Raw genomic sequence first — 14,322 nt, forward strand, 5'->3', positions numbered from 1 at the left:
AGGGGTCCTGTTACTTAGGACATGTTGAGATATCCCTTCTAAGATGAAGAATAAGTTGTACCTGGCTCTCCTACAACTAAGAAAGAGGCACAATACCTCTTTGGATTTTGGAGGCAACATATTCCTCACTCGAGTGTTACTCCAATCCATTTACCAAGTGACCTGAGAAGCTGCTAGTTTTGAGCAGGGCCCAGAAGAAAAGGAGGCTCTGCTACAGGTCCAGGTTGCTGTACGAGCTGCTCTTCCACTTGGGTCTTATGATCCAACAGATCTGCTCGTGTTCAAATTGTCAGTGGCAGAGAGAGAGATGCTGTTTGGAGCCTTTGGCAGGTCCCTAGAGATGAATTACAATGCAGGCTTTTAAGATTTGGGGGCAAGGCTCTGCCATCACCTTCAGATGAGAAATAGCTTTCCTTTTGAGAAATAACTTTCCTTTTGAGAAATAGCTCTTGGCCTATTACTAGGTCTTAATAGAGACCAAATGCTTGCTCATGGGCACCATGTTACCACGTGACCTGAGGTAACTGTCACGACCTGGTTGTTCTCTGACCATCAACCCACAAAGTGAACCTGTACACCAACACTCTATCAAACAGAAGTGATATATACAAGATCAGGCCTGAGCAGACCCTGAAGTAAGTTACATGAAGAAGTAGCCCAAGTGTCCAAAGTCCCCACTCCTGCTCCACTGCCTTCTCTCTCCCAGCCTGCATATACAGCCTCATGGGGAGTTCCCTGTGATCAGTTGACAGGAGAAGAGAAGACTCAGGCCTGGCTTACAGATGGTTCTGCATGGTATGCACATCTGACTGTGGACAGCTACAGCACTGCTGCCCCTCTCTGAGACATCCCTGAAGGCAGCGGTGAAGGGAAATCCCCCCGTGGGCAGAACTCTGGGCAGTGCACCAGTGGGCAGTTTGGGCAGTTTTTCACTTTGTTTAGGAGAAATGGGAAGATGTGGGATTACATAACAATGTGTGGTCTGTGGCCACATGGTCAGGGACTTAGAAGGAACATGATTTGAAAATAAGTGACAAAGAAATTTAGGAAAGAGGCATGTGGATCGGACTCTCTGAATGGCCAAAAAAACACAAACATATTTGTGTCCCATGTGAATGCTCACCAAAGGGTTACCTCAGCAGATGATTTTAACAAATAGAATGACCCATTCTGTGGATACCAGTCAGCCTCTTTCCCCAGTCACCCATCATGACCCAATGGTTTCATGAACTTCATTAAAGTAGTTATGGTTGCAGTGTGGCAGTTACACTTGGGCTCAGCAACAAAGACTTCCACTCACTATGCATGACCAGGCTACAGCAACAATTAATTGCCCAATCTGCAGTGGTAAGACCAACATCGAGCCCTGAGTATGGCACCTTTCTCTGAGGTAATCAGCCAGCTACCTGCATGTCAGAAGGTGGTCCATCACATTGAACTGTTTCCATCAAGGAAGGGGCAACATTTTATCCTTACTGGAGTGGACACTATGCATACAGATTTTCCTTCCCTGAACACAATGCTTCCATGGACTTACAGAAAGCTTTATTCACCATCACTGTATTCTACACAGCATTTCTTCTGATCAAGGAACTCACTTCATAGCAAAAGAAGTGCAGCAAGGGGCCCATGGTCATGGAATTCACTGGTATTACCATGTTCCCCACCATCTTGAAGAAGCTGTCTTTTTTGTTTGTTTGCTTGTTTATTTTTGAGAGAGAGAGCGGGGGGGGGGGGCGGTGAGGGGCAGAGAGCGAGGGAGACACAGAAACCAAACCAGTCTCCAGGCTCTGAGCTGTCAGCACAGAACCCAACCAGAGCTTGAACTCACGAACCACAAGATCATGATCTGAGCCGAAGTCGGACACTTAACCAACTGAGCCACCCAGGTGTCCCTTGAAGAAGCTGTCTTAATAGAATGGTGGAATAACCTTTTCAAGACTAAGTCACAGCACCAGCTAGATGGCAATACCTTGTAGGGCTGAGGCCAGGCTCTCCAGAAGGCTGTATATGCCCTGAATTAGTGTCCAACATATGATGTTATTTCTCTCATAGCCCAGATTCATGGGTCCAGGAATCAAGAGGTGGAAATGGGAGGGGCAGAACTCACTATTAACCTTAATAACCTACCAGCAAAAGTTTTGCTTCCTGTTCCCACAACTTCATGTTTTGCTGGCTCAGAGGGCTTAGTCCCAGAGGGAACAGTACTTCTCCCAGGAGACAAACGATTCCATTGACTGTAAACCAAGACTGCCACCTGACCAATTTGGGCTCCTCATGCCTCTGAATCCACAGGCAATGAAGGGAGTTATGGTGATGGCTGGGGTGATTAATCCTGTTAACCAAAGGGAAATTGGACTACTACTTCACAGTAAGTCAGAGTAAAATGGCAAGTAAGAGTGTCTGGAATACAGGAGATCCCCTAACATGTCTTTCAGTACTACAATGCCCTGTGACTAAGGTCAGTGGAAAACTACAACCCAATCCAGGCAGAACTATTAATGGTTCAGACCATTTAGGAATGAGGGTTTTGGGTCACACCACCAGATAAATAACTATGATCAGATGAAGTACTTGCTGAAGGCAAAGGCAATAGAATGGGAGGTGGAAGAAGATGGTTACAAATACCAGCTGCAATCAGGTGAACAATTATAGAGACAGGACTGCAAGAGCCATGACTACTTCTTTTGCTATGAGTACAGTTGTATTCATATTTCCTGTTTTCTTCTTTCCATTTTCCTCTTTCCTATTCCCTTATCATGTGGCATGAAATACTGAACTTATTTCACAGTATCTAGGTATTGTTAATTTCACATCATAGTATTTAACTTACAGGATATCAAGAAGAGTAAAAATCACTCAAGGGCTTTATATACTCTTCTGGGGATGGGGTAAATATGTAAATCCCATATCCTATTGGTTCTGTTTCTCTGAACAGAACCCTAATACAGATTCCATTCTAGGATGGATTGTATGCACTGAACCAGAGATCTTTTCTTGGGTCTGGGAACCAAGAACTGGAAGCCAGAGTGGCACCACATATCACCATTTCCTATGACTCACTGGGGTGGTCTGTACTTCCTGTCCCATTCAATTCTGTAATGTTAGAGGTTCTGATCCCCAAAGGGGTCACATTTTCACGAGGGGACAAAGCTAGAGTCCCAGTGGAATTATAAGCTAAAGCTGCCACTTGGGATTTTGGGGCTCCTTGTGTCCCTTCTCTAATAGCAAGAAGAGGTGTCACAGTCTTGGAAGGTGTAATTGAGCCCAATCATTGAGAAGAGGTAGGACTGTTGTTAAATCATGGAGATGCAGGGAATATGTATGGAACCCAGGTGATCTCTTTTGGTGCTCCTTGGTATTCTCTAGCCCCACTGTGACTTTAAATGGAGAGACCTCAGCAATCCCTGCGTGAGAATGGTGACTAGACACTCTGGTGCTTTGCATACAAGAACCTGGGTGTAGACACTGGGTTATCACCCAAAGCCAGCAGAATATTATCTAAAGGTGAGGGAAACTAGAATGGATAGTGGAGGAGAGAGACAATAAGTGTCAATTTCAGCCCCAATACCAAACACGGTAGTAGGGACTGTGCTTCATCTCACTAATTTCCCTCTTATAACGTTTCCCACAGGCAGAGATGCCTATTCGCATCCTGGATGAGCTGTTCCCAGAACATAGATGGAAAAGTGATTCAGGGCAATGCAAAAACTGGACTGTGAAATATCCAAATAAGCCACTTTTTTAAAAAAAATGTCTATTTTTGAGAGAGACAGAGCGTGATTGGGGGAGGGGCAGAGAAAGAGGGAGACACAGAATCTGAAGCAGGCTGCAGGCTCTGAGCTGTCAGCACAGAGCCTGATGTGGGGCTCGAACCCACCAACCGTGAGATCATAACCTGAGCCAAAGTTGGATGCTTAACTGACTGAACCACCCAGGAGCCCCAAATAAGCCACTTTGATTCTCCTTCAAGGAAAGTCTTGCTGAACAGCTGCGGAGATTATAATCAGCAGAGAGTCTCCAGATGTCAGCTATTTAGGATAGCCTCAGTTGCCTTCCCAGGTCACCCCACATCCAGTGAATGAGCAAGAGAGGGTATGAAGACCTGGCCATTTTGGGCCAAATCTGTCACGCAGTATTTATTCCAGAGCTCGCTGCTGGGCTGGCCATGGCTTCAGTGCAGTACCATTTCTCTCTGCACAACTGACTTCCTCCCCTTTTCACAGTAGTTGGTCCCTATCAAAATCTCACAATCTAAGCTCTAACTTTGCTTCTGGAGAATTCAGACTATCACAGTGAAATAACTACTGAAAGCACTTGATAGCCCTAGGGTGAGGGGAACAAAGGAAAGAACAAAGGAAAGTGGTTTATCAATATGCTGGTGATTCAAGGAGGTCCCTTGCAGAGCAGGGCAAGGGACCAGTTGCTGGTCAGAAATCAGAGGAGGACCACCGTGCTAAGCTCAGAGCTGCAAGTCAGACCTCTGAGGGTGTCAGTGACCAAGAATGAAGGTGGTTCTAAAGAGCCAACAAAACTGGAGTCCAAAACCAAACTTGGCTACTAGAATGAATGGCCCCAGCCAAAATGATAGAGTTACTTTCGGCACACAGAAACCTAACTCCTTTCCCCCCTCATCCAGCACTCTAGGCTACTTCTACTGCCCTCTGTTGGTACAGTTACCCACAAGAAAACAGGTGGAACAGAAGTGGGATCTGTAGAGGCATATCCCTGACATTACATCTGGAGTACAAAGGTGGGAGGAGGATTAGAGCTGATAGACACCAGCTTAAAAATATCTCCTTGCTGTGCCTTTGCCCAGGAAATAAAAACAGACAACTTCCGAGGGAAAAAAAAATGAAGTTTTAATATTGCTTAAAACATGAAGAGTTAGAAAGTACATGCTAGAAATCCTCTGGTGTGATATTAATGCTTATGATCCTGATATGAGGGATCGTTAAATTTTTCTTTAAACAGTCAGACATGCTCTAATGTTTCTGTACTATTAAAAGAAGTGCTAGATATTTGTTTAATGCGACAGGAGTTTTTAGCCTTCCTCTTCCTCCTCCCGCTCCTCCTCTTCATTCAAAACTTTCTTACCAAGTATAATTAGGAAAAGTAAAACGAAAAGAGTTAAAGGAATGAACCACAATAATATCAGGTAGTCCAGCCATTTCTCTCCTTCTGATGCCACCTGGTTCTGAGGAGGTGGCCCGCTGTCAATACTGCCTCCATGGCCCACATGCTGGCACTTGGGAGGTGCCCATCCATAGTTGCAGTGGCAATGCTGCTTATTATTGCAGACTCCGTTCATGTGGCAGGTCTCATCAGCCTGACAGCTTCGCGGTGGATAGGTCATGTTGACACACTTCTTGTGGATGCATATCTTTTTTTGACCACACACTGTGCCATCTTTCACTTGGCCAATATCAGGTATGGACATCCCTACATGATAATCAGTGCCCCAGCAAGTGATGTTTTTGAGGTGAAGTTGATGCACTGTCGAATGCTGTATCAGACTAGGAATTACTTCCACATTCTCACACTGTACTCTCCCACAGAGAATATCAGGGGCCTCACATCTTACGTATATTAGGTCTGCGATATCACAGTGACCAAATCGATTTCCTTGGGTGTTGATTTCTCTGTAGCATCTCTGAGATGCACTCCTTGCATCTTTGCCAAAAATCTCCCTGCACTGCTTGTCATGGTTGGGACATCTCCCTTCATAGCAGTAGGCACCATCACCACAGGGAACCCCGTCCTGCACATATACATCTTCTGGGCACCGATGAGATGTCCCATTACACCATTCGGGGAGGTCACATTCACTCATCTGCTGTCTGCACACAGTCCCTGATGGCATGAACTTGCAGTCTTTGCAACAAATTCCAAAAGTACAAGCAGCTCCAGGCTTCAGAGTACAGTTCAACAGACAACAGGGGTCATTTAAACACTGGTGTATGGTGCCACAGTCACACTCCTCTCCTTCTTCAATCACTAAGTTCCCACAAAACTGTCCCATAGAGATATTCGCCGAATGTGGAGATGACCTAATACATGATCCTCTAGAGAGAGTATTGTCCCAGTACCGGGCATAACTGCAATTGCTGAACTTAGTTGTCACCTTCCGGGAAGGATACATTAGGCACCACTGAAGCCCACACACACATTGTTCAGTATCATGAGACATACCCAAATTATGACCAAGTTCATGGGACACAGTAAGTGCAAAATAAAACAGACTGTCTCCTTCAAAAACATCAACTCCACTATTAAAAGGGCGTTGGCATATCCCTCCAACGTAGGCAACTCCAAGCTTTGTGCCAAAACGTTTTTTTATGAAAAGATGGGCAGTATCATGGTGCAGTCGGGCATCAAGATTGACAGACTTCCAAAGGGCAAAATCCTCCACAAGCTGATCTATCTGATCAGCGACAACTAGGTTTCTTTCACTCCAGATTTCAATCCCAGTCAAAACTACATCAACCTCCAAAGAGTAATATAAGATATCTAGTATATTGATAACATCAAATACTTCACGCTGTACTACTGACACGTTACTTTCGTAGTACAGGAATCGATTATGGTCCATGACTACACCCAGCTCAAGAAACCGCAAGTGGGTCCACCAGCCGGTATAAGAACTTTGTATCAGAGTGGAATTATATGAGGCTCTCAACTGCAAATGTCGTGCTATTTCCTCTTCTGTTAGCCCACATCTCATAGGTGGGAATTGTGTATCATCACTATCCATCTTATATACCAGGTGTTCAAATGTGGCAGAAAACCTAACTGGCTCAATTTCATAAGCAAGGTCATTTATCTGCAGCATTCCTCGAAAACCTCCAGAACAGGTACTGAGGGCAACCAGGGATTCAGGGACTCCTTCCACATAACCATGATAGTAGCAGTCGTCAGGAACAAAAGGCTGATCCTGGTGGAGGGCTTGCTGGTCTGTGTAGGTGAACACCAGGAAGTGTTTAGAAATCAAGAGCTTCTTGACCTTCATGTGGACAATGTGTCTCTGGCCCCCAAACTGCAAGCTGTAGGAGAGCCAGCCTGGAGCCTTTATACCTCTGTCCCTGCCAGTCACCTTCAAGGGGACCACCAATTCTGGGGAGGAGAAGTGCTGGGAGGGCCTGTCTTGAGAGTGGCCAGAAATGAACAGAGACATCCCAACCCAGAGTAGCAGAAGAGTGATCCTGATGTGCACCAAGGCCTCACCCACTGCCATTATGGAGTTGTCATTATGAAGCCACCTGTCCAGGGCAGAAGAGGGCAGGGTATGAGGTACTGCTGGTCTGGCTCCTGCCTCTGAGCTGCTTAGGGTGCAGGGTTGACCTTTATGGATCTGTGTTCTAGAAGAGGTGGACCATCAGAGTTGCAGTGCTAAAAGTGGAAATAAAAAAGAAGAACTAGGATGGGGTTGGTGGGGTAGGAAGGGTGGGATAGAGAGAGAAGAAAGTGAGGTAAAAGTGATTCTTCAATTGGAATGAGGCTAGAATTAATAAAATGCCCGAGACTGTTATACATATGCACATATACATATGCATATATATGAGTATATACATATGCACACATATACATATACGTGTGTGTGTGTGTGTGTGTGTGTGTGTGTGTGTGTGTGTGTAGGCAGGCAGGGGGTGGTAGAGGACAGGTTTCTAGAGGAAGAAATGAAGGAGGTTAGTCATAAATAATGGTTGAAACTGGATGGTGGATAGATAAAAATTGATTACATACTGTTTTCTAAACATGTAAACCGGCAATGAAATGTTCCCTATTAAAAGACAGACATCTGACTTCCCGATTGCTCCTCCAACCAAAAATCTACCAGTACCCTACTATCTTCAGGAGGCATGTGGACAACCCATCCAAAACCCACCAATTTTTCTGTCTCTTTTTTCCACACAGTTTATTCTATCTCCCCTTTACTTGTGCAGGACATCTGATCTCCCATTGTATCCGAGGTTAGCAGTCAAAGTAAGTGTCACTTAAGGGACTCATTAATTTTGGGAGACCCCTTCCAATCAAGACAGATTTTTATTTTAAAATGCATTCTTATCTGTAGAAAAACTCTGGACATCCAACGAACGGCAGCCACACTGATAGGGAAGCAGGGAATGCGTTGCTATTTTGAGACAAGGCAAACAGCCCAACTGCCTCCAATCACAGCATGCAGGCAGCAGCCTTCTCTCTACCCAGCTCAGCTGCATCATGCTTTCAATCATAAGAGACTCATCTTAGATGTATAAATATAGATTCTATTCTATATTTTTTCATGGCCAGTGATTTAGCTGAATTCTCTAGAGAAAGATGGATTGAGAAGCTTAAACCTAGAGTCAGTTCATTAAAACGTTCAAAAGGCCACACACAGTTCAGGTGGACTTATGTCATTCCTGTTGAAAACATAAATTTTGGTTCAGGCAAAAGTTAAATTTGTTCATTCACTAACTTTTATTAAAAGTATCAATAATTTATTGAATATTTGAAAGCAAAAATTAAATTTGGAGACACACTGGAACATATATACTGGTGACATGAATATTCCAAATAAGTACACAAATGGGGTCAGCAGTATAGAGTATGAAAAATATCCTTAGCATTATAATGTCAAGAACTCCTGTCCACATTTGGATGCTTTTTCAGAACTGATGGATGGCTACTGGAAGCCAAGAATACTAAATGAATCCTTTCAGGGAAAAGATCTCTGGTAGAGGTGAAATCCTAATTACTAGATTTCCTCTCCATTTCTCTCTTCATAATATACTTGGTATATGCTATAGATCTGGGAATATTAAGATGAGAATGTCAATCAGAGAGAGACAAATATCCTATGTAGAATTTAAGATACCAAACAGATGAACGTAACAGGAAGGGGTGGGGGAATAGAAGAGAGGGAAACAAACCACAAGAGACTCTTAATGATAGAGAACAACCTGAGGGTTGCTGGAGGGAGGTGGGTAGGGGATGGGCTAGATGGGTGATGGGTACTGAGGAGGGCCCTTGTTGGGATGAGCACTGGGTGTTGTATGTAAGTGATGAATCACTGAATTCTACTCCTGAAGCCAATATTGTATTGTATGTTAACAACTAAAACTTAAAATTAAAAAGAATAAATTATATTTAAAAAAGGATGAGAATGTGTGAGTTGGAAGAGGGATATTAAAGATAAAGCATTATATGGACGCCTGGGTAGCTCAGTCGGTTAAGCATCTGACTCTTGATTCCTGCTCAGGTCATGATCTCACAGTTTGTGGATCCAGTCCCACATCTCTGCCCCTCCCCTGCTTGTGCACATGTGCACATGAGTGCATGCTCACACACATACGTGTGCTCTCTCTCTCTCAAAAAAAAAAAGACAAAGCATTATAAAAAGGAGAATAACCTATATTAAGCTTTGTCAGAAATATGATGCGGCAATAATAGAGAAGTTCATTGCTGAGAATCTTTGAGACACATCAGACTGTCAACATTGCATTGCTCCAAAGATGAGCCTTGAAGGAACACTGTGTTACCACAAACTATGTGAACCGATGTCACTCCAAAGCCCTCCTTTCTACGGTTACCAGCACTTCAAGCAGTGTTAAGGTTTTCCTCTTAATCAATACTTAGCTCTTCTATTTCCAGCAGCTATTTCAAATTGCCCCAAACCCTTATCTTCCCAAGTCTCCTCTCATGCCCAGTCACAGACTCATTTCAGTGTTTCTCAAGCTTAGGTCACAAGCCATACAGGGTCATGAAGTCAATTTAGTGAGCCACAACCAATTGACACAATACTAAATATCAGAGAGCCTCACACTGATCAGCACCCCCTGCTGTTACCTACCACCACAGAAGCTATAGCAGCATTCTATTGACACTTGTTATATAATTATCAATTATTTCCTGAACTCCAAAACTAAAATTTATACTTTGTCTATCAAGCTGGAGATGGGATCTGCACATTATATTTCTCCGTTGTTATTTGGCTTCCTGAAGTTTTTATCAACACGGATTCAAGAGAGAGAATCAAACGCAAGAAAAGAAGACAAGGAACTTGTCATTACCTATCTGCCTGCCTGCTGTTACGTTCTGTAAATTCCCAGCCATGATGCCTTGCTCTGGTGGGGAGAGTTGGTTACCACATTCCCAGAACCAGCTCCATTAAGCCCTAACAAAGGTATGAGTGCTAGATGAACAGTGTGCCCTTCTCAGAAGTCTGAGCACCAGATGTACAGGACCATCCTCCAGTACCCCAGGTGACCCACACTAGCTAGCCAGTGTCCCTTCCTCAGATGTTCCAGGCATACTACAAAGCACCCTGATATAAGCCCCATGTGTATAGCACTTCTCTCTCTGAGATCTGAGTCACAATTCTGGAAGACCTTCTTCCAAGTCGCTAAGTATCAGCTCACCAAGTCCCCCAGTACCAGCTCAGCATCACCTTATGGGAAGAACAGCTATTAGCTCTACAGAACCCCTTTTCTGATTTCCTAAGTTACCAACATGACCAGAGCAAAGCCCTATCTTCTACAGTCCAGATCTATGAGGCCCATTATGAAACTATCCATTTATGATAACCCCATCCTCTGCCCTTCCCTACCCCCCCCCCCCAATCTTAGGCATAGAGCTTTTTCTAGCAACTAATACCTCTGTGTACCTCAGCACTTCCTTTTCATCTTTCCAGTCCTTTAGAAACTTTTCAAGAATTCCTTTAGATTAATTACTCTTGGTAGGCTTTTCTTTCCTGGACTAGATCTTGACAGCTACAGGACTTGGTACCAAGAGTGGTGCCAAGAGAGACAGACACCATTGGACTCTGGGATTGGTATGGGCATGTCCATGACTTTACACACTGCTGAACTCCTGTCCAATGGGGAATGAGCATGCAATGACATCACAATGAACTGAATTACCAGCCAATGTTTACTGTGATGAAGTGTACTACTGAAGCAAATGTGTAGGCACCAAGTGTGATGATGGCTGAAGCAAATGTGTGGGGACCAAGTGTGATGATGGCTGGAAGTACCTCAAAGACTGTTTTGGAGAATTTGCACAGTGAGGCTCAAGGCTCTAAACTCTCAGCTCAAAGAGCTGATAATGACAGACCTAAAAGAATCTCTCATTGGTTTTGGCCATAGAGTCAGTTTTACCAAAAAAAAAAAAAAAAAAAAAAAAAAAATCAAACTTTAATTGTGAAGTTACAGAGCCACAACATAAGTTGAATGTGTAGATTTGCCAAGACTCTGATGGGAAAGTTAGAACACTGAGAAGGCAAAAAACCTTGACGCTTGCAAAGAAGAACTCCAGATGGACTTAACTGATTCTGAGTATCTTGATCCTCCCAAGTGTCCCTGAGTCTCAGTTACTGGGAGAAAAGCCAGTCTGAAGAGCCTAGACACCTATAGCTTGAGACCCTGTCCCTTCTGTGGAAGTTACTCTGCAAGGAGATACCTAGTCTCCTGAAGACATACTCTTACCATCCTTTATTGGCTCTAGATGCAAATCAGAATCTAATTCAACACATTCCAGAGGAACAAATTCAACATCTGAATTGAGAGGAAGGAACTTCTACACCAAAATAATGATAATATTTTACTAATTTATATTGGCAAAAGGGGGGGGGCATTATATTAATAACAGAAAAGCTAAAGTAGTTAGATAAAGATATATTTAGTATGATAAAATTCAACACGAATTTGTATCTATTTAATAAATACCTTCAAAATATATAAAGAAAACATTGAGAAATCAAAAAGAAATAGAAAAATACAAAATCTACTTATAAATATTAACATACTTCTCTCAGCAACTGAGAGAAAAATCACCCACAAAAAAAGGATAAGGAAATAGAAGATTTAAGCAAGGCTAATCAAATTAACCTGACACATGTAAAACACTACAGCCAACAACTGCAGAACAGGTATTAGGTTCAATTGCACATGAGATATTTAGCAAAATAGATGATATCCATGGTCATAAAGGAAGTCTCAACAATGGTAAAAATAAAAATCGCATAATATATGTTCCTTAACTACAGAATTTTTAAAAACTGGATAGGAAAAAGAGCTAGAAAATAGCCATTTCTTTCAAAATTAAAGAAAAGCCTTCTAAATAAGCCATGGTCCAAGTATGATCAAAATATGTAATTAAAAATATTTTGGACTGAATGAAAATACAACATATTATATTTGTAGAATACAGTTAAAGCAATGCTTATATGGAAATTTCTGTATTTCAAGGTATATATTAGAAAAGGATAGTAGGGGTGCCTGGGTGGCTCAGTTGCTTAAGCCTCTGACTCCTGATTCCGGTTCAGGTCATGGTCTCACAGTTTGTGAGTTGGAGTCCCACATCGAGCTCTGCGCTGACAGTGTAGAGCCTGCTTGAGATTCTCTCTCTCTTCTTCTCTCTGTCCCTCCTCCATGCTCTCACTCTCTTTCTCTCAAAAATAGATAAGTATTTTTTTAAAAAAGGAGAAAGATTGGGGGCGCCTGGGTGGCTCAGTTGGTTGAGCGCCGACTTCGGCTCAGGTCACGATCTCGCAGTCTGTGAGTTCGAGCCCCGCATCGGCCCCTGTGCTGACAGCTCAGAGCCCGGAGCCTGTTTCAGATTCTGTGTCTCCCTCTCTCTGACCCTCCCCCGTTCATGCTCTGTCTCTCTCTGTCTCAAAAATAAATAAACGCTAAAAAAAAAAAAAAAAAACAAATTTAAAAAGGAGAAAGATTGAAAATATTTTATGTAAGATATAATGTCACAAAGCTAGAAAGATGAGAGCTAATTAAACTTTAATAGATAAAATTTTAAAATAAACATGGGAGGGGGGCCTAGGCGGCTCAATCAGTTGAGTATCCGACTCTTGGTTTCTGCTGGAGTCATGATCCCAGCATTATGGGATCAAGCCCCACGTGTGCTCCATGCTGAGTGTGGAGCCTGGTTGAGATGCTCTCTCTCTCTTCCCTTGCCCCTCTCCCCTGCTCATGCTCTCTCTCTCTCTAAAATAATAAAATAAAATAAAATAAAATAAAATAAAATAAAATAAAATAAAATAAAATAAAATAAAATAAAAAATAAATAAAAATAAAGATGGGAGTACAAAACAATAAAACAAAAATATACTAAAAAGAAAATAAAGTCAAACACTGGTTCCTTATAAGGAACTGACAAACACTTAGCAGTACTGATCAAGAACTAAATTGAGAAAATACAAATTGCCAGTAAGTGTTCCTATAGTAGTTTCTATTATGTATAAAATAATAATAATAATAATAATAATAATAATAATAATAATAATGATGCAGTGGTCTGGAACTGGACCAGCAATATCTCAAGAAATGCCTGTATTTAATCTTCCCTCCTCTGTATAATTACCGTACAGCCTGCAGTCACCCTTTGAAATCAACGTTGTTAAGTTAGCTTTGGTACTTGGCCAATCAGTAGGCTGAATATTAGGACAATGGAGACAGAGGTTGTGGGTGATAGGTGTTGGTTGAAATTATCAAGGGGGATTTTGTGTGTGTGACCAAAAGTATTATACAGAGGGTTTCATTTTGGTTTTAAGAATTTTTTTAAAATTGCAAATCAAAAAGCCTAGTTATGTAGGCATTTCAGTTCAGTTTCTAGCTCTGATTTCTTCTTTTTTATGTATAAATCAGACTACATTTAGCAATAATTTTAAGGGGCCTTTGACTGGTCCCATTTACAAAATTGATTAATTAAACATTTAAGCTGCTTATAAAAATAATGGAAATTTAAACACAGGAATAAATTTGTCAATAAGTTTGAAAATTTAAGCAAATTTTCATGGGAAAATTTGGGAAACTTCCTGGGGAAAATTCCTTGAAAAACCAAACAAAAGTAATAGAAAAATTAAACAGTTCTACATTAATTAGAGTTTGAATCTATATGAAAAATATAAATTAAAAACAATATACCCTTTCACAAAATCTCTGGTATAGTGGGTTCTCAAAGTGTTTTTTGAGGTAATACAAATGACTGAATAGTGATAAAACAGAGACATATCCTAATCAAACTTTACTAATTACGTTTCAGCAATTGCTTCAACAGTAGTAACCTAAGAGCAATGACTGAATGTTTAGGAATTACAGACATTTGTGCCATGATCAAAGGCTTTGAAGATACAGGGATAATGATAACCAATCACACCCATATTTAACTCACCTGTTTTGCATGTGCAAGTGGGTTGAAGAGTTACTACTAATTTTCTTAAACAAGGCAGGGGTGATTATAATTACACCTGCTCTTTCAGTTCCGATTTGTTTACTCACAACCCAACACAACTAAATCTATTATGTAGGTAATAATTATGTAGCTAATAAT

The 14,322-nt window shown here is 41.9% G+C and overlaps 2 protein-coding genes across 3 annotated transcripts in view; both read right to left on the minus strand.

Annotated features, from left to right (window-relative positions):
* MED6 (mediator complex subunit 6) overlaps nt 1-14,322 on the minus strand; it is a 100,837-nt gene that overhangs the window by 36,752 nt on the left and 49,763 nt on the right. Inside the window, exon 7 of one of the 2 annotated variants that reach the window (XM_053889544.1) lies at nt 7,288-7,389. The exons of the other annotated variant lie outside the window; for it this stretch is intronic. Coding sequence (XP_053745519.1) covers nt 7,324-7,389 — 66 coding nt within the window. The 3' untranslated portion in view covers nt 7,288-7,323. Of the gene's footprint in view, nt 1-7,287; nt 7,390-14,322 lie in introns of those variants that run through there. 2 annotated transcript variants of the gene reach the window in all.
* On the minus strand, nt 4,846-7,234 carry ADAM20 (ADAM metallopeptidase domain 20). Its single transcript, XM_053889543.1, has one exon. The coding sequence runs from the start codon at nt 7,232-7,234 to the stop codon at nt 5,045-5,047; it is 2,190 nt and encodes a 729-aa protein (XP_053745518.1). The 3' UTR covers nt 4,846-5,044.

Source organism: Panthera pardus, unplaced genomic scaffold, assembly GCF_024362965.1.
Source record: "Panthera pardus isolate Hobbes unplaced genomic scaffold, ASM2436296v1 HiC_scaffold_24, whole genome shotgun sequence".
NCBI classification, from domain to species: Eukaryota; Metazoa; Chordata; class Mammalia; order Carnivora; family Felidae; genus Panthera; species Panthera pardus.